Raw genomic sequence first — 20,978 nt, 5'->3', positions numbered from 1 at the left:
CAACCATATTTATCAGAAATGCGACGGGAAGTGTTCCCTAGCAGTGACTGCAGATCGTGCTGCAGCTCCCGATGCAAGTGAGGACCCCGAGGGCTGGTGCAACAGCAAAGAGCTGCTGCAACAAGCACCCATCAACCAGTCCCTGCACCTACCCGAGGTCCTGTAGCAGTTCTACTGCCCCAGACGGGTCTGGGTTGCCAAAGCACTTATTGCAGGTGCACTTCCATCCTCTCCTTTGTGACAGGCACATATGTGCCTGTGTCCAGTATTCAAAGCGTAGTCTTGAAAAGGAATTTGGCTTTGAGCATGTCTCTGATGTCAATATGTGGATTGCTGTCCTCTAAAATTTAATGTAACTTAGCATCTTTCTAGCAGTTGCCAAAATCTGGAGTCAGCCCCATCAAATTGATTTTCATTAAGCTGTTGTAGTCACTGAAACTGCTGAGAAGAATCGTAGCCATATGGCACAAAGTATTTAAAACGAAGCCTCTCACGACACAGTTTGCTGTTCCTGGCGATGCTGAGCTGACATGTGCAGAGGTTACTGATCTGAAGCACTGACAGGGGCCTCAGCACTGCAGTGCCACTACAAGAGGCAATAATAAACCCCTTTGAAAGGAGACAGAGTGATCAGTGCTTGTGGTGGAGGTGGAGGCCTCGCTGTTTGTGTCCCCCACTGAGGAGGAGACCAAGAGCTGGGAATATTTAGACCTTGGTGACCAGGCTGTGAATCGCACATTGATTCTTCAACTCCCTGCAAGAAGAGCCTCTGAGGACGTGCAGGGAACACGTCCCTCCTTGCTCAGCATCTGTGGTTCTCCTTGAGCATCCCAGAGGTGCACAGTGCTTTAGAGCCCTGGATATGAACCCTCTGTTCCATTCTGCTTTTAGACAGCGACGGGCTGTGCAGGGAGGATCAGCCTAAGGCTGGTCAGTTCTAGGGGCTGTTAGGCACTTGTAGGCAGGGAGAATCAGAGAGAAATGAAGTGATGAGAAACATAGAAATATTAACTGCTTATGAACTCCCTTTATGACACTTGTAGGCGGAAGAAGTTAATAAATCACTGCACGGATTGACCCACAAAAGAAGACAAAGGGGAAGGGGGGGCAGAGAGCTTTTCTGGAGCAGGAGGAAGCGCTGTTTTTAGGTCATGTACCCACACAACAAAGCTGTTTTCTTTCTCCCAGGCTCCGTGTCTAGAGTCTGCCTCTTGTACAGAGGGGAGCCCTTGCAGCTATGCACAGATGCCATCAGCCTGCGGTGGCCTTGCTGTGCTTGCAGCATCTCTGGACCAACCCCTTTGTAGGGAGCAGACAGGACTCTCATTTTGTTCTTGCACTGTAACAGGGTCTTGGCCAGAGGAATATCAGCCCTGGACCCTTCCTATGCTCTTGCATGCAGGGCCAGCCTGGGGGCTGTGGCAGTGAGAGCCTGCTTTAAAGCACACAGTGTGGGGACACCCGTGTCCCTGCATTCATTTCACTGCATATTACCTCGGCATCCTTTTGATGCACTGCTCTAGCGTGGTAGCTGAGGAAAAGTACAGAAAAAAAGGTATTTTAAGAAAAGCAAAGGAACAGTCACTGAACGTAAAAGCTTTATTCAGAGCCAGGAGGTCGTACCAGTCAAATTTAGTGTCATTCCTCAGATAGGCTCTGGGAAATGAGGCTGCACAGGGCTCCCCAGCAGCAGAGACACAATTAGGAGGTTACTGAGAAGGGGAAAAAGCTCCTGCTCTTATATTGCATCTATTTGGGACAGGAAGAAGGCTGTTTTCTTAAGGCAATAGCTGGTACTTGAGTTTAAACTTGTTCTCAGGCTGCCTTGGTTTTAGTGGCAGCTTTGCAAGGGTGACTTGTAGAAGCGGGCGCTGGTAGTGGGTTGCTTGTGTGGAAATCTCCCTTGCTAAGGTGAACCTGTTATTTTTGTCAAGCGCTTCATAATAAATTTTGCCCAACGCAGTTATTGTTACCAGAGCTTTCTAATTATTTTAAGTAGCTAAGCTTACATGTGTTTGAATCCTCTCTACAGTTTAGCCTAATATATTCATGCAAAAGCATGAAGGAGGCTTTGCTTCCATTTATTCTCCTGTTCCCTAATCCCCATCCCTCGCTCCTCTGCCTTTCCATCACTGTTGAAAAGCAATACTTGCAAAGACAAGCAGTGAAAGCCTCTGCCAGCATCCTGAGCCTGGGGAGGACACTTGGTTGTGTTTCTGCTCCCCACCCAGCAAGCATCAGGGGTCCTGGGCATGGAGAGCTTGTGTCCACCTGCGGGTCAGTACATAGGGATGCTTCTGTCGTGTGTCAATGCATCACTTGAGGGTCTGCCATTCCAGAGAGTCTTTATTAGGCAACCTGAATAGTTCCATGTGAATCATGCTGCATAACATTCACGTTGTCAGCACAATAACTGTGTTCACCTCTTGCGATGCATTACATCCTTGTGTAGTGACAATGGCATATAGAACCTAACAGGCAATATTGAGGCTGACAAATTCTACACCTGTATCAGAAGTTACTGCTTAGAGAAAAGACATGAAATCCTGTTCCTGGATAAGGCTGATTAGCTCCCGCTGCTCTGAAGGGGGGACAAGACAATGCCATTCGTATGCACATACGTTAGGGGCACAGTAGACTTGGGATCTGTTATCAGAGCATGAAGGTCTAAGCTAATACTGAGCAGCTTTTGATTTGCTCTGATTTTTGCAATGAGAGTTTATACTGTGAGCATTGCAACTGCATGCAAATTAAGGTGATATTACCTGCTTCTGCCTTGGTTGTTGGCTTGAGGTTTGATGAGATTCTTTGGCTTGCCTTGTGTCAATCTGTTGTATTAAATGAGCTTTCTCCCTCCTGCTTTATTTTGCCTTTGATGCAATTTTGCAACACGTCTCGTACTCCTGAAAGGCTCTTCTGGTGTCTTTGAAAGTTTCTTAACATAGTGTTTCTCTAGACAGAGTAAATTAAGATTAAACCCAGGCAGATAGCAAAAGAGAAGAAGCAGGATCAGAGAGCAAGGGCATCAGCAGAGGAGCACTGAGATTTGTGTCTTCTGTCTGGCAGACCATGAACACCCAAATAAACCTTTTCCTGGAGCTAGGGCAGAGTTGATCTCTCCAGGCTGGAGCCTCTGGGAGACTCAGCTGCTTGTTTCCATAAGATGTGCAGGGATTGTCAGAACTGAGACAGCACAACACGTACGGGGTTTGGTGCAGGCACTCCAGGTCGGCAGATGTGCACAGAGCACCTCATCCTCTGAGCCCGAGGGAAGGCAGGATGGCATCGAGGGGCCGGGATCTCTTGCATCGGCATCTTGTTCTCCACCAGATTGTTTTTCTGCTCATGAGCCCTCAAGACTTGCTCATTTCCATGTGGGTTTTCTTCCCAATCAGTAGAATAAGCTCTATGAAAGGTGTATTACCAGTCTCCACTGTGCCCGGCTTTGTTACGATTGTGAATTGATCTATTCCATGGCAGGGGGTTGGAACTGGATGATCTTAAGGTCCTTTCCAACCCAAACCATTCTATGATTCTATCTTGGCACTAGTCAGAAGGTATCGGCCTCTATTTTCCCTCTTGAATGGCACTGGGATTTTTTTGGTTTTAAATAACCTGTCTATGCAGCTACTTCTGATGTCTTCTAGCTCTGTTCAGCCTGTTATGAGCCTCAACCTTCCTGATACATACCTTGGTTACCAGTTCAGAGCTGGATACCTGCGATTTGCTTGCACAGCGAGGAAGGTGTGACAGGAACTGAAGTGTTCCCGTGAAGCAGGTCACTTGGGGAGCTGGCTTCTGGAACTGCAAGTGTCAGTGCTGGCAGTTACAGGGAACACACAGATATTTAAACAGCTGCTGGAGACCACTAAATCACCCCAGCAATTTCCTCTGTGTCTGAATTGAGAAATACAGCAGAGCTTAAAGCCACCTTCCTCCAGGTTGTAATGATGCCTGCATTATCAGCTCTTCCATGTTGTATAACAAACAGTTAAGCATGTTTCAAGCCATGAGTGATATATACTGTAGTGGGTTATGTACGTGGTGTTTCTAGATATGAAAGGTAATGGAGAAGAACAGCCATTTACAGCTGTGGCTCACACACAAACGGATTGCAGAGCAGTGCAGGAATCCAAGGGGGTTTGGATGTTCCTTGGATGCAGGTGGGGATGGGGCTGTTGTCCAGCAGCACCGGGACCTGTCATGGACCAAACACTTGGCACAGGCTGGTTGTGCATAACCCCAGGGGCACCAAATTGTGGGTGGGGATGTCCTGGGGACCATTCGTGTTTTACATTTGCAGCTCTATAAAGTCGGTGACAAGAACCGCTCAGCTCCAGCATTGCTCTGCCGTGTCTCTGTAGGGACTCTCATCAAACACATCCTGTTCTGTCTGCCTCGTGTCACTGATTCTGCTCCTTGTCTCTTCCCTCTGTCGTGAACAGATGAAATCGTCCGACATTGACCAGGAGTTATTCACTGAGAGTTACTGCAAAGTGTGCAGCGCTCAGCTAATATCCGAGTCCCAGCGCGTGGCCCATTACGAGGTAGGATGCTCTCTGGTACCTCTGCTGTATCTGTCCGTAACTCCTCCATCACTGCCTTTTCCAGCTGCCTGTTGTACAGGGTGGCATCAGCTACCACATTCCCGGCAAGTCACTAACTAGCATTTAAAGTTCCTCTCTGAAAACTCAACATTCAAAAGACTATCTGTCTTTACTGGTGGCATCTTATGCTGTAAACGATGCTGCATGGCTGTGGTTTCCTCCTAAATCTGCAGTTTGAACGTGACTGGAAGCAAGTTTTCAAAGAAATAGTGAGCAAGGAGAGTTCAGCAAAACCAGCTCGGGTTTTGATACTAAATGTGCTGCACTATGCTTCGCTGAGTAGGAATCACTGATTGTGCAGAGAATAGATTAGTATTTGTGGATGTATTTAAGCACTTAAGAGGTAGGCAAGCAATAAATAATTAGGATATATCATTAGAGACGTGTTAGAACAGCAATTAACAGCACTGCATATCTTCAAAACAGAATTAAATAAATCCCTGTAAAACCGGGGAGGAAATCACTGAGGGTTGTGCTGCTGGGAGAGGGAACCCACTGCCTGTCGTGTCCCTGCTCCGTGGGCATGAGGAACCATTCCACAGCAGCGTGGGGTGAATCCTTGTTGTGGCAAGGATCTCTCTCAGCATTAACCCAGCAGGAGAACAAACACGTTCTCATTCATGCTCACATGAAGAAGAGGGTGCAGGGTCAGTTTGTGCGGTGGTTGTGCACAGGGTTAGATGCAATCAGCCACCTTTTTCTGGGGTATTAATGGTGTGGGGAACAGAGAACTGACCCCTCTGGTGATGCGGTGCAGGGGAAGGACCCATCTACGGTCCAGTCCCTCCTGCAGGGTCTGGGAGAGGCAGTGATGGATGTGGCAGTGGTAGGGATGAGGCATTCCTGCACTGGGGGGCTGTGGCTTAGCTGTGTTCTGCCCCAGCATTTGGATGCATGGAGCCTGTCAGTGTCTGCAGCACTTCAACAGAACCACAATCTGTGCTAAGAGGGCTGGAAGATGGGCTTTCCCCAGACTTGTGCCCTGATTCAAGTGTTTAGCAATGGGTACACGGCAGAGACATTTGTCTCACTGTGGCCAGTGGTGACATACAAGGATTTTAATCACTGTACAGTACTCAAGGCTGCAGTGCTGCATTAATAACAAATGCAAACAATAACGCACAGTTACTTGTAAGGCACTTTGCGTGTCTGTTTGGGTGAATTTCTTCAGCCATCTCCTGTAAGCGCTCCTCTGGCTGCCCTCAGTGTGCAGCAGAGATCTCTGGCAGCCACTGCAAGTCTAAGGCTGCAGTTTTAGGGACACCTTCCAGATCTCCGGAATGGGCAATGCGGATGCCAAGTTTTGTCCACAGGAGGCAGCGGCATTGCCGCAGGAACAGGAGCAGCGAGTGGTGAGTGATGGGGGGCTCAGCCAATCTCTTTCCTTCTGCGCCTGTAACTGTAGGTATGAGCCGAATCATTAATTCATAGCAGATGTTTTTGAGACGTGGCAAACAACACGGGTTTGTGTTGTGTGTTTCCAGCGCGAGGTGTTGTGCTCATTTGTCATCCCCTGTGAAATCCCAGCAGACGCTGTAGACGTTGGGCACAGTAATGTCATTACCCAACGTTGCTGCTGGGCTGCCTAATGGGAAGGAGGGATGGAGACAGCGGATGGATGGGGAGAATGGGCCATGCCCTGGAGCATGAAGGTGCTGCTGGATGGAGCCTTACAGGGGAAGCTCCCAAATCCATGTGCTTTGACTGCAAATGTGTATGGAAAACCACCCTGCGGCTCCTGGCTGCTTCCTGGTGTGAGAGACCTGAGCAAGCAAGTGGTAGTGACTCACTTGTTGGGTGAACTCGGCCTGTTTTTCTAGTCAGACATTAGACAAGTATGTGATTCCCCATGTACGTTAATCATGGAAAACTATTGGAGAATAATTTGTGCAAATGATTCTTGCTCTGATGCTGTTTCATAAGGACTTTGGTCTGAGCATCCGCTCCACAAACGGAGAAGGCTGTTCTCTCTGCCAGGCACTGTTCATAAGGCATTTCTCTTCCCTTGAGCAAGTCTGTGGTCAGAATATTCACTTTTATAACACCAGGATTGGCAACATGCCTGTTCTTGTACAAAACTGTGGTGCTGAATGTACCTGAGCTCCATCGTGCCCGGGACAGCCAGCCCTTGCTGCAAGGCAGTGAGTTAATAGCAGGGACGTAAAATTCCCTGTTTCTTCCTTGTTCAAAAGTAGCTGGTCACAATTTTCACACCTTTCTTTTTCTATCTTTTAAAAATCAGTCAATGGACAGAACTGATTCTTTTTGTAGGGAAAATAACAACCCTGCTCACAGCCGGTGAAGGTACCTGCAGACCATACTGGGAACCAGCAATCAGAAGCTCCCGGGCTGTGCTGGTAACACATCGTCCTCTGTGGAATGTTGTGGTCAACAGTGCCCTTGCCCTTACTGAGCCAGAGCTCAGAGAAGGGGAATTGATCTGCTGCCTCTCCAGCACAGCCGAGTAAGATCTGCAGCCTTTGTGCCAGGCACTGAGATCTTGGCTCCTTTGTGCATGCAGAATAAGACATTTCTCTGTAAGAAAATAGAGGGAAACAACGTATGAAAGGGGGATGTTTCTATCTTGCCAAACAGGAATAGTCAGTTCCAATCACTGTCTCATCTCCTTCTCCAAATCATCAACCAATAACTCTTCTTTTCTTCTGCACTACTTTGCCAGGAATAAAATACCATTTGATGTCAGTCGTGCAGTATTAAGGGGTATTATTTCCAAGGGCGAGTGCAGTGGAAAATGACAAAGGAATCGGAATGTTTGCAGCATTTTTTTGCTTCCAGCTTGACGTACAGAAAAATACTGCCCTTATTTTATGTGCTTTGTGCAACCTTATTTATGTGCTTTGTCTGTGTCTGCTGCACCTCTGCTCTCCTTTCCACCCCTGTGGAGCTGCCAAGTGCTCTTCTCCTGCCCAGGATTCGCCTTAGGGCAGAGCTGATCCGAGTACCTAGCTTTGGGATTGACTCGTAATGTAGTTGCAGGTGCCCAAATGAGGAAATGCCTTAATGAGCTCTCTGCATACTGTGATGCTGAGTGTCACAGGAGGCTGCTTTAGAGATAGCAGTTAGCTTCCACGCAGTGGTAAGTAAGAGATGAGGCTGATCTTAGTGCTTGTTGTCAATGCCCAAAAGATCGTGTGTTTGAATATTTTAATTCTTAACGCAAATGAATCTCTTAATTTGTCCCCTGAAGCATCAGAAAACTCCCTTCCCATTTCTGCTACTGGAATGAAGCATCCAAAAATGGATTCCTGATAAAATCCCTGCTAGGTAATAGCTCCCTGTGCTGCCTGCTGTGCCAAGCATTCCTCACGAGCACTGGCTTTCCTTCCCTCCCCTGGGAGGAACCAAGGGGAAACGGGATGCCTGATGAGATGAAGCATCACAAAAAAGGGCAGTGATGCAGCAGTGATTGCTGCCTGCACCAGGCCAAAGGGTCCTTGTCTGGTGGAGCTATTTCAAGCCCCCTCCATTGCTGGTGGCTGGCAGACCCCTTCCTAGGGACACTTGGTCAGCATGATGTTGGGACCAGCCGTCTCCTGATGCTCTTCAGTGGTGTACGTGGTACCTTCTGTGCTGGCGCCAGGGATGGGGAGCATCTCGCAGCCTTTTTGCTCTGCTTTGGTAGCATGAGCTGCGTGTGTGTTTCAAGCACAACTTTGACATGAAGGGATTGATTTGACTTTGTCTTTAAATGATGTCTGTGTGTGGGATAACCCAGAAGGCAGCACCTTCACAGAGCCTTGCCTGGGGAGGTGGGAGAGCCTGGCAAAAGGCCGGGGCTCGGCGCATGCAGCTTGTGCCGCGTCTTGCATCAGGCTCCTGTGGCTTTTATCAACAAAGCATCATTATTCAATTACCATTCATCCCTTGGAGGTATTGCAGAGAAATAACCGAGGCTGCTGCCCTGTGATCAGAAGCTCCTGCAGTTGTGTGGCTGCTTCACCAGTTGCTGAATATGCTCAGCAGCGACTGCTGCCCTCAGAAAGAGCGTTGGATGGATTGGAGAGGGTCAGAGAGGGCACCAGCGACTTGGGAAGTGCCACAGAGCTTGAGAAACAGCAGGAGAAGAAAACTGTAATGTGCTGCACTTGCTGCAATGCAATTGAAATTCTGTGCCCCAGAGATGAGGTTTTCCTATTCTGTATTCCTGCATCTTGCCTTCCCCAGGAGTGGAAAGCCTCTTTGCTGCTGGATGCTCTCTGGATCACCCCTGTCTTTGGGAGAGGTTGTATCAATCAATTTGGTTCTCTGTAAATTTAAAAAGCTAAGCTTTCTTAGTTAGCTCCGAGTCCTCCTCTCTCTATACAAGTGTTCACGACCATTAGGAAGATGTTCCCATTTATTTTCAAGTTTCTCCTTGAAAATCCTGCAGGAAAATTACCAGATATGCAAAGCTGCTCTCGGATCCCACCATCCCACCCTGAGCTGCATGTTCATCACCACATTTGCCTCCTTAAGCTGCTATAACACTTTTCTCCATTGTAATCTGTATTGCTTCAGGTGTTCAAATGTACTTGGCTTCTTCATTTAAAATGAGGAAAAAAGCCAGGTCTGTAGGAAGAGAAGCCCAGAAGGTGTTGGGTGCACCCTGTGAGATGAGGGAATGATGCTCTGAGGCTTGTGGTGGAGCCTGAGTGGCAGGGGGAGCTCAGGGGTAAAGCGTATTCAGATGCAGAGGAAACTGGAGAGAACATATAAAGGGCTGTTCCCTTCTGCATAGCTCCGAGCCAAGAGCTTTCTGGAATCTCTCACCCTGTGTCCAGAGGGAAGCGGATGATATCGACAGCTTCATCAATACTCCTTGACTGTGCAGGGCTGGAGTGTGCTTGGGTTAATCTGCTTCCAGTTGGGCTGCCCTTCCCTAGGAAACTGTGTGAAATGATGGCTTGTCTGAGGGAATCATAAACGCTGTTTACTATTGGCACGTTAGCGCCTGAAGGATCAAGATGTGTGTGCTCAGAAAGGCAGTCCTGCGTCTGAAATATTAATGCAGTGGAGGAGCACATACTCTATTTAACAAAATAAATGCTGCACTAGAAGACAAGGAGCTGGAGTATTCGGTGCACAGGATGCTGCAGGCATTTCCAGGATGGAGGAGAGGAAAGGATGTGCTTCTGCTGGAAATAGAGGCTACGCAGGGCTCTGGTGTGTCAGGGGCTCTGCTGTAGCACCGAAGGGAATGCAGCATCTGCCAGCCCTGTGTTCTGCCATGGCTGGCATTTATCTGCCAAAGTTTGGCTGCCTTTGGTAGCAGTAACCTGTAAATGCTTCAGAGGATGAAGGCGGAGGGGGCATCCTGCCTGTTGTTCCTGTGTGCTTCCCCATGATGCTGAGAATCTGCTTTGCTGTGGTGTACGTGTGTGATGTAGTTTGTAGTGGCTGCTCAGACATTGCTGTTGTTCTGCAGGTTGTGCTGGTGTTTGGTATCTTGGTTTGAGGAGAAAAAAATAAGGCTAAAGAAAGCCTTTTTTGTGGCTCAGTTGCAAAGGTGATGGAGGTGTTCTGGTTTTTGTATGTGCACACAGGCCTTCTGCAGATTGCCTTGGTACCTAGTTCATGTTGTGCTAACAGCAGCAACTAAAAGACATTGAGGCGAACGTATTGTATGAGATATGTGGATGTGAGTGTGTTATAGGAAGGTGTTTGTCCTGCCTCATCGCTTTTCTGCACACAGTAAGCACAGACTCACCAGGGCAGCATTAGCTCCTTCAGGAAACCAGTGTAGATTAAATGGTACTTCACCAGGCTCTGTGTTGCTACTCTGTTGTCAACATTAATGGCTAAACATTAGTTTTAATGTGCTCCCAGTGTCAAAATCTATTGCTAAATAGCAGCAACAGCAGAGTAGATAAAGCCCTATGGTACAGCTCCCTTCCAGGTTTTCTCTGTTCAGAGTACCATATCTGGCTAAAAATAGCTGAAGTTCAAAGGTACTATCAGAGCAGCAGTAAAATGCACTGAGGATGAGACCCTGGGGTAGCAGTAATGGGGAGGCACAGGGGATGTTACATGAAGCCTACATAGAATAAAAGCAATGAAACGATGCTGTTATCCAGGATGGGCCAAACCGTTCCCGTTCCGCTCCCGCTACACAGGAGGGCAATATTCCAGCTATTCCCTCTTGCTTCTCTTTAGCATTTTCAACCTGCAACCCGTGTTTGCATGTGGGTTCCAGGTGTTTGAAAGCAGAGTCTTTAGTTACGGTGTGTGTTGTGACAAAGCCGTCCCACGCGCCGTGCTCCCGGTGACTGGCACTGACGTGTTTCAAAGTGATTTGTTTCAGACACACAAAGATAGAATGGGAACAACGGGCCGTGCTGCTGCTGCATGTGGAGGAGGCGTTGTGTTTGTGTTAACTCTTCTGTTTCCCACTTGATAGTTCTGTCCCAGCAGCAAAGTTCATCCCTGCCTGGGCATTGGTACCCAAGAGCCAGAGTGCCCTGAGCTGCGGAACCTCGGCTGCAGGCAGATAGCAAGGGCTGTGCAAAGCCCGTTTGGGAGGTTCCCACCCTGCTTGCTCTGTTCCCTACATCCCTATTCCCTTGGGACATTCACAGGGAAGTGCACTGCCTTGGAAAAATCCATGAACTCCAATAGAGAGGTCAATTCATGGTTGCATTAATCTCGGTGTAAGATCCACCTGTATTAGAGATGCGAGGATGTGAAGTGAGATTCAGTGTGTTTGGGGAGGAGCAGAATCCCACAAACACCCGGTGCTGGGGGCAGGTCCATGGGCACTGAGAATCAGGTACTAGGCCCTGCTGCTTCTGCCACGCTGCTCCAGACACAGGCTGTGAAGAAGGTTATTTTCCTTTCTGCAGGGTACACAGCGGTGTGTAGAACAAGTGATGCTCTGCCTACAGTCCAAATCGATATAGGAAGCAGTGAAGTTAAAGATCCCAGAGCTGAAATGGTGATTCCTGAGACAGAAAATTCATGCCTTGCTATTCTGGAGCTGTGCAGGTATCTTATGCCTGGAGCTGCAGAGCCGAGCCTGGATCCCACCTGGATCAGCAGTTGTGAGCGGGCAGGGCTGTGTGTTATTCCAGCACCAGTCCTACCTCACCTACCTGTGGTGCCATCCGTATGGGTACCAGTGCCATCCACCTGCTTTGGGATGGGGACTGTGCTAAGGGGACAAAGCCAAAGGTGGCATTTTCTTTTCCCTTGGACAAGCAGGGTTTAGAGAAACCCTTTTCTCAAGCACCTCCTGTGCTGGCCGCCTGAGTCCCCTCCAGCTCTCTGGAGTTTAATGTCAAGTGCAGAAGGAGGGTGATGGATGGCAAAGGGTGTTCCTGAGCTCTCCAGGAGGAAACACTTTTCATGTGGCCACAGGAGCTCAGAGCTCACACCACAAAGGTGGAAATAGCAGGTGAGATTCTTCTCTTGTGAAGGGGGCTGAAGCGACAACAACATTTATCATTAATTTGGTTTATTTGGAGCTTCTGAAGTCTTGCTTTTGCATTTTTAAAACTGCAATGATCAAGATGTGGGAGAAGCTGCCAGGGCCACAAGGACATCTCATGATGCTGCTGGTGCCCTTGGTGAGTGGATCCACTCTTGGGGGCACCTCGGAGAGCAGGAATGGGAAAATGGTCACAGGTTGAGAGAAAATGAAGTGATCTAGTGAACAGATCAGCAATAATTGCCTTTACATGTAAGCAAATCAGCATCCAAACCAGACAAGCCTATGTGTTGCTTTGGAGAGGACAGATTGATGGGGTTGAAAACTCAGCTGTGTGCGATTGGGAATTACGGGCACGTCTCCGTGTGCCCAGAAAAGGCACGAGCATGAGTAGACACTTCTTAAAAAATTAACTCACGGAGGAAAAAGGGGAAGCGGAGAGAAATGACCATAAATTATAAATGAGGCTTTGCACAAATCACAAAGGGAGAAGAAGGACATTGGCACCCAGCAGCGTCTGGAATAACAGACGGGAGCTTGTCTCTGCAGCGAGCAAGGGGGATCTCAACAATAGTGTGTGCTGGTCGTGTGGGTAGAAGAGGCAAAAAGAGAAGGCGTTTGCTGAAAATACTTCTGCCCTCTATTAAAAAAAAAAAAGCAGAGGATGTTGTTATATCACAGAAGGAGGAATAAATTGGTTCCGTTCCAGCAGGAATTTGGGAGTTTGTTAGGCAGCGATTATGAAATCTAAAGTGTTGATTTTTGAGGCAGCAGGTCCAGTAATTTGCATGTAAGTGCTTGAAAAGAGCTGGCCACGGGTTCTGTGGCGTCAGTGCTGATCCTTCATGGGACCTGCGGAGTTTCTAGGAGGAAGGAGAGTGTGTGGAGCTGGAGCAAAGCCAGCTCTGGAGAGGGACTCAAGTCGTAGCTTCAGGAGGGTTGTGAGGTTGGTATTCAGCATCAGGTTTAAAGAACCAGGTCTAAGCCACAATAACTTTATCTCTCTTGATAAGATTACAAATAGGGCCAATACAGGCAATAAAGTTGGTGTAATCATATGGCTGCGTGTTTCAGGGCAATTTAATTAAGGAATTGCCAGCATACAGACCAGATCAACACAGTATACACTAAAAGGATTAAAATCCAACCCAGAATGTATTACAAACCAAGAGAAGCCACAGCCATTTGGGCTGCAATCACAGTTCCTGTCTTCATCTCCCATCCATGTCTCTGCCTGTGCTCGGTGGGTCTCTGCTCTTTGGCTGGAGAACAGGGCACAGAGGAGGGGGAGAGTGAGGGTTAGGGCAGACCAGCCGAAAACATGCTGCCAGCAGAGGTGTGAACAAGCAGATGACAAAGGGCGCTATGGGGAATAGAGAAACTGCCTCAGATGCAAGCGCAGCGTGAGGAGAGCAGCAGCAGTGCTTGATTTGAACCTGGCTGGAGGTAGAAGTCCCTCACAAGATGTCAAGTGTTTCAGACTGCCAGATCAGCTTAAATCAGTGCTGCAAAGTGGGAGCACATCCCGGGGCGCAGCAGCCTGGGTGGGAGGCGCTCCCCATCCGCAGGGAAGGAGCATCCCTGTCTGTGCAAACCTATTGGGGACTTCTGGCCTTGTGAAGGGAGACGGTCCCAACCCTCCCCAGGGACACGTTGGTAAATGCACAGAGAAGCTATCACGGAGCAAATCCTCCATGGGCAGGGTGAGCGGGGCTGCTGCATCTGAGACCAGCCTTGTCCATGGCTACCAATGGTCCTGGCAGCTGCCGCCGCTCCCACAGAGACGGGATTGTCTCCTCTCGCCGCGCAGAGAGCGCCGCAAAAGTTGATTTATGCAAACTCAAATTGCGTTTCATAGCTCTGCTTTGCCCTCTTTATGCTTTAAGGTTGAATTGCCAGAACTCTGCTGCCTCCGCCACAGTCCTCTGTATTACAGTAGATTTGATATAGATGGAAATGATCCATTTGTTTACTTTTATTGATGAGCCTTCTCACAGTAGCGCATGAGCTTCCAATGCAGAAGTCTGCAGTTGCTATGTGAAAACACGCTCTTTCTAAGCTTCCCTGCATAGAGAGGGTTGTTTTTAAAGCATAGAGTATTAAGGTAGACTTCTTGCCTTCTAAAGGGGTTATTTCCAGACACCGGAGTAGAGAACCCAAGTGAAAATGCCTGTGGTGTAGCACTTTGTAAAGCTACAAAAGAAATATTCACAGGCATAGAAATATTCTCTTAGTGCAAATTGTGGTGGCTGTTGATGAACAAGCAGGTGCATCCAAGGGCAGTGTTCTTGTTCCAGGCCATGGATTTACAGATGGGTCAAGGTTTTGTCTTTCCTAGGGCTTTTCCATGTGGTAAAATGGATCCAAATGGGAGCTGGATGTGCCCTGATCCCACCTTATCCTGGTTTCCTGTACATGGCTCTTCTGTTGGCTGGTTTTCCCCGTGTATCTGTGATAACTTGGTTGTCGGTTGCTCCTTCAAACACATGGGACCTCTGACGGGGCTGTGCCACCCCCTCCCTGTGCCACTTGCCCTTCCCCTGCCTCAGAGCTGCAGCTTTCAAGCTGCTCTGCGGAGGGGAAGAGATAACCCACAGGGCTGCTGCAAGCAGCACGCCAGGAATAATCACTGTGCTCTTGCCATGGTGTTAGGATGATAAATACACATGTAAATGTAGAAAATACCAGAGATAAAATGGGTGACAAATGGGCTGTGCTACCTCCGCTCCTCAAGAGGGAATGAGATGCTCACTACATACTTGCAAAGGCCAGGGATGGTTTTAAGCTCTGCTTTTATAACCATAGGATAATAAGGCTGCATAAGGAGCCGTGTAGTTTTAAATTATGGCAAATGTAAGTTATTTCTTTACCTTAGTGTTCATAAATCCAATCAGGTGCATAAATAAAGGTGAGAGGTGTTTTACAGAAGGCTGAAGCTTCGCCGCCTTTTAGTGCTGACGTTTGGACATCATTTATGGCCCAGCTGAGTGCCATGGAAAAGAACACTGAAAATTATTACTGCTCAAAATCTTGCTTTTCCATCTTCTCAGAGAAAACCCCCAGACTTTTTAACCTCTGAATTCAGAGGCTGTGGCTGTGTGCGAGTGGGCATCGTGACATGCAGTTAATGCTGCATTAACTCACCCGAGGGAAGAGCCTCGTGGCTGAGGGAAGGATGGGTGAGGCTGGCTGCCTGCTCCGAGGTGTGTCACAGGGAAGGAATGAAGCTGAAAAGCTCTGTCCATGTCTCTTTTAAGGTGCATTTGACTCTCCCTCATCCACAGCTTCTCCCATTTGGTCTTTAAGGTCTCCTCCATCCACAGCTGCTCCCATCCCTGCCCTGCCGAAGGGTCCAGCCATCACCCACCTTCCTGTACTCTCTTTGTGAACCTGCACCACCCGAGCATCGCTCCAGGCAGGAAGCAGGAACTCCACCAACCTCCCAGGCTGACTCTGCACGTCTGTCCCTTGCATTGCTTTTGTCATTTCCTACTTACCCATCGCAGTCTTGCTAATGGCTGATAGCTGAAGCTTTGGGGTTTCCTGCTCTGCCTGCACCAGGTCATGTTTTCTAAAGGCAGGATGACAAGTCAGGGAAAGGTGTTTGACATTATTTATCTTGGCTGATTTTGCTCCATTAAAAGAAATTATTGCGTAGTCACATTTATGCAGACAAATATAGCTCTCTGCAAATTTAGCTCCGAGTTCACACCACAGGGAAAAAAAGTGTTCCAGAACATGCTAATGGTAATTTAATAGTTTAAAATTGCAAATCTGTGATCTGAAATTATAATATTACAGTGCCATTGTGCTGTGAGGCAATCAGAAATGGAGATTCAGAGCAAACATTTGCATAAGAATAGCTGCTGTGCCTGTCTGGGCTCTGGATGTGGGCATTAAGTAGGTGCAGTCTTTCCCCCCTCCCCACATGTACTGTAAGAGAAGAGCTGACTCAAAGTTAGTGGTTTGAAGGTTTATGCCTGTGCCTCTGCAAGTCCCAGGATTGCTTCGTCTGTCAGTGTCGGTGTGACCAGGACATCTCCATCACCCTCATCTACCGGTAAACCTCAGCCGTGCCTGAGGCAGTGTGAAACCTGGTGTGTCCCTCATGGGAAGAGTCTTCTCCGGGCATCCCTCAGTTCTTCCCAATCCTGCTACAAGGTCCCTGAAAACTTTCTTTTGGTATAAATATATCATCTGGAAGGGTTTTTACTGCTCAACTTCCCTTAAGAATGCTTGAGAGAGGAGAAGGGGCTCTGGCTCGGGATCCACATGGTCCTCATCCCTCTCTGTGTAGGACAACGTTAGATTCCATAATGCACAATTATCAGGTAATTTACTTGTGGGAGAAATTTCTTTCAAATCTTTGGCACTGTCAATTGGCTCATTTCCTACAGAGTGAAGTTTTATACCCCTTATATATTATATTCTTCTGGAAGTGTAAGAACTGTGGACTTCGGTTTGTGTATGCGCATCTGGTCCCTCATGATGCCATCCTGTCTCTGCCCGAAGCTAAATAACCCTGATCTTTTCAGTCTCTCCTGCTATGGAAATGTCCTGATAACAAATGCTGCTCTTCTCCTGCTGCCTTTATTCCCACTGGATCTTCCAGGGGCTGCAGGCAGCGGGATGCAGCAGAGAGTGCGAGGATGGACCGTTCCCTCTGCTAATGGCAGGTGTCAGAACCATTCCACAGCTCAGTTCAGCTCAGCGGGGAGCTCTGGGAAGCCTCTGTGAGATGCAAATATTCCTCACCTTGGGTTTTCTCCCCATTTTCTCCTCCCATGTTGGATACATACATCAGGGGATGTGAAATCTTACTGCAGATGGGTGTTGTAGGCAGAGCCACAGAGCCTCTTGCTTTTGGTAACTTTATTTTTGCCTTTTTCTTCTCTTTTCTTCTTTTATTCTGTTTTTTTCTTTTTTCTTCCAGAGTCGGAAACACGCCAGCAAAGTTCGCCTCTATTATATGCTACATCCCATAGATGGAGGCTGTCCAGCTAAAAAGCTCCGGTCAGAAAACGTGGGTATAATTGAAGTCCCTGTTTACTCACCTGCTTTGTGAATCACTGACTCTGTGCTACAGGATTTTTTCTGTTACAGCCACAGGTACCCAGAGGTAACATTTAGATTAGCTGAAATGCTAAGTAACTGGAAAGGATTTTTAATAAACTCTAGAAGAAATATTACGTGCATCAGCAACAGTAATTGCATTTTTAGTTATTCAAATGTTCATAGAATCCCAGCCTGGTTTGGGTTGGGAGGGACCTTCAAGCTCATCCAGTTCCATCCAGGGACACCTTCCACTAGGTCGGGTTGCTCCAAGCCCCATCCAACCTGGTCTTGTTGTTGGGGTTTTATATCATTTGGTTGTTTCTATTGTTCTCAAGCAAAGCCCCAGGGGCTTTGCACCAAGCAGATGCATTACAGGTATCTGCTCAATGTGCATTTGAGTAGAGAGGGTCAGAAAGAAGAATAGAATTTGTTGGAGCAAGTCCAGAGGAGGCCACAAGGATGATCAGGGGCTGGAGCACCTCCATTATGGAGACAGACTGAGAACATTGGGGATACTCAGCTTGGAGAAGAGAAGCTGCGTGGAGACCTCAGAGCAGCTTCCAGTGTCTGAAGGGGCCTACAAGGATGCTGGGGAGGGACCTTCATCAGGGACCGGAGTGATGGGACAAGGGGTGATGGGTTCAATCTTAAGCAGGGGAAGTTCAGGTTGGATATAAGGAAGAAGTTCTTTACTGTGAGGGTGCTGAGGCGCTGGCACAGGGTGCCCAGAGAAGTGGTGAATGCTCCATCCCTGGCAGTGTTCGAGGCGAGGTTGGACAGAGCCTTGGGCGAAATGGTCTAGTGAGGTGTCCCTGCCTGTGGCAGGGGGTTGGAACTGGGTGATTTTAAGCTCCTTTCCAACCTGAACCATTCTGTGATTCTGTGATTTTTGGTTTGTCTCTCTTGTGACTGATTTTCTCTGGGAGCTGATGGAAACGGATCCAAAAGGCCCCTCACAAAGGTTTGTGGTCAGTCTGCAGTTTTAGAAATTGGCAATTGGGTTCCTCAGTTGCGTTCAAATAAACAACTGAACACAAGGAAATTGGACCAGCTCACAGCCATTTGTCAGGCAATAAAAGGAGGCTAAATTTACAAGGGACTGATTCACAGTGAATTATTCATTCAGCTCTTTCCAATATTCTGGGGTTGGTGAGAGCGCTGTTGATGAGGTTCCCAGCAGATAGCATCCAAACAATTTCAGATCTATGTGAGTGTGACTGTGGCTTAATGCTATCAATATTTAGGAAGATATCTTCTAATTAAAGGGAGAAGCATGCAAGTTTTGCCAAAGGAATCTGAAAGCTCCTTCATGCAGTAATTAAAACTTTAGTGGAACTTTTATGTTGCACACAGGGTAATTTCAGCTGCAAACTACCCCTTAACAACAGAATCTCACAGTATTTTTATGGAGTTATTAATTACAGAGTGTGAAAGGTACAGTAGATGTGCACGTATAGACTTGGAACATGGTGCTCTAATGAGATTCATTACATCTAACAAGAAAGCACGTAGCTGCATGTCCACCTTAGCACAAGGATGTGGTAGACAGAGAACCAAAGAGCCCTCAAACACATCAAAGCTGAACGACTTTCCATCTCCTTTGTGAAAGGCAACAGTGAGAAGCTGGTGCAGTTGTAGAATCTGAGTGCCAGAGGCTCAGAAACAGCATTTGCTGCCTGACCTTTCACTGAGGAAAAGGGTTGTTGCTGTTATTTGAGGACTATAAAAACACTCTGCATTCCCACAACACCCGTTATCCTTTCACAGTAAGAAGTAGGAGGCTTCCAGAATTAGACTTGCACTGGGTAACGACTCGGTTGTTGGGCTGTTCATTATGGGTTGATTTTCTTGTGGGGGAAGGGAAAAACCTCAAGTCTTTGGTGTATTAACCTTTGATTTTAAATTTCCTCTTAACATTTCAGCTGGAAATAATCCCAGAAGGTGCAGCCTATGTCAGGACCCCACTGAAATGAGGAATCATGTCCTTGAGTTCCGAGTGAATTGGTTTTAACCAGCCTTTTTTTGCTACCTTTAAAAACCAGAACCCCTACTCGCGATCAGGACAGATACAGTGAATGTTTCTGATGTGCTGCGAAACATGATTTTAGGGATGGGAGAAAAGCCTTCAAGTTCTTTCTAGCCCTACTTGTACTATATGGAGCTCAATTGCTTTAACCAGCATCATCTTCCTCAAAAAAGAAAGGGGTTTTAATAGCAAGGATGAATTGTTTGAGGGAAGGGAGCAGGGTATTGGGTTGTGCTGCTGAGGGTAATGCATGTGCTGCTGGAGGCGGTTAAGCCAAGAGCTGTGCCCCTCTGAGCTACACATGGTGCTTTGGGAGGCTCAGCTTCAGTTCCCAGTCAGGAAAGAAGCAGGTTTTACAGCTTCTGGCGCAAAACTTACTGCGTGCTGCAGCGTGAATCTTCAGCTGAAACTGAGACGGAATGTCTGGGTTTAGGGCCAGCATTCTTACCATGTACTTTGTACCCCATCAGAGGCCTCTGCCCTGCTGCAGGGACCGTGGGACGCGTGTTTACCCTGTCAAACACACTGGCTTAACTTAGGGCTGGCTTTTCTTCAGAGAACGTAAGGTCCCCAGGGGCTCTGAGACATACTGTTTCAGATTTAGATAGCCATAAACTGGTACAGGCTCCAAAATGGAAGTGGTCTAAATATTCTACGGAGTGTTACAGAAAATAGCTCTTTAACAGCACCACCACCTTCATACCAGAAATTAACTCAAATTTAACAGATACTTTGCAGTGCTGTGTTCCATATCGGTATGTTTCAAGGGTTTGGATAATCTTTTCTCCTTGGTAAAACCTAGGAAATTAAGACAGCAGATTTGTGGAATAAAAATCCTTACTTTTCCCAAGGATTGCTTAAGGAACATGCAGCAAAGGACTGCAACTGCCTGGTCCTGTGTGAGGATTATGCCTTTTAGCAGCTTGTTAACAGGCATCTGAATAACTCAAGTTAATTCTGTTGGATGTATGAGACTTGCTTTGAAGTTTGTGATATTACAAGAAGAAGCCCCATAAATCAGGCATGGCTGGGAGAAGGGGGAAGATGAGCGCTGTCAGTGTTGGGAAATGGGTGCTTGGTCTCTGAGCCTGTGGTGTGTCTTATTGTGCTCCAGTTTGAGGCCATTTGCCCCATCAGTGCTGCACCTCCACAAAGGTTAGTGAGAAGGGGTCATCTGGAGAAGATGATTGCCAAAACAAATGGTACCAGTATTCCTTCACGTCGGCTGGCTTTATGCAGCATGGGGTTAGAGAGCTGCTTGTGTGGGTTTTATGGAAGCTAAATTGAGACGTTGGTGCCTATTTACTGCTGCTGCTTTAGACTGAGCTGGCGTGGGAGCAAGGGAAGCATTGGGGGGAGCTGGATGAGAGCCACATGGGTGCAGAGCATCCCCGGAGAGCTCGGCTGTGGGTCAGATGAGCCCTGTGCCCCAGCACAGGCATGCTGACGGATGTTATTTTACCAGCTGGCTGCACAATCCTGTCAGCACCGTGCAATTCAGCGGGTGACAAAAGACACCCGGATTGGGTTCCCCTGACTGGTAAAACAGCCGCTGACAAATGAGAAGGCATAATTACCCTTCAGGATACAGCATCCTGCCTGGGCGGCTTTGCGGGGAGCTTGGGTGGTACAGGAGGGAGTGCTACAGCCTTGGGTCAATGCTGAATCACAGTTGAGCCCAAAAATCTCCTGCATCCTGCCAGCAAAGAGCAGCATTTGGTATATGAAGAATGGCTGCTGTTGGAGAGCGAAGGTCTGTGGCATTTCATGCAGAGGTTGGGACTCTCAGATTGAGAATTGGGGATGTTCCTGTCCTCCCCAAATCCCCATCCAGGCTTCAAGACACTCGCCCAGAGATTTGGGTGGA

The 20,978-nt window shown here is 47.8% G+C and overlaps 1 protein-coding gene across 1 annotated transcript in view; it reads left to right on the top strand.

Moving 5' to 3' along the window:
• ZMAT4 (zinc finger matrin-type 4) overlaps positions 1-20,978 on the top strand; it is a 54,518-nt gene that overhangs the window by 11,342 nt on the left and 22,198 nt on the right. Inside the window, exons 2-3 of the mRNA XM_030509977.1 lie at positions 4,446-4,547; positions 16,964-17,053. Of these exons, the coding sequence (XP_030365837.1) occupies positions 4,446-4,547; positions 16,964-17,053 (192 nt within the window). The remainder of the gene's footprint in view (positions 1-4,445; positions 4,548-16,963; positions 17,054-20,978) is intronic.

Source organism: Strigops habroptila, chromosome 21 (assembly GCF_004027225.2).
Source record: "Strigops habroptila isolate Jane chromosome 21, bStrHab1.2.pri, whole genome shotgun sequence".
Lineage (NCBI taxonomy): Eukaryota > Metazoa > Chordata > Aves > Psittaciformes > Psittacidae > Strigops > Strigops habroptila.
This window is presented reverse-complemented; position numbering and strand designations above follow the sequence as displayed.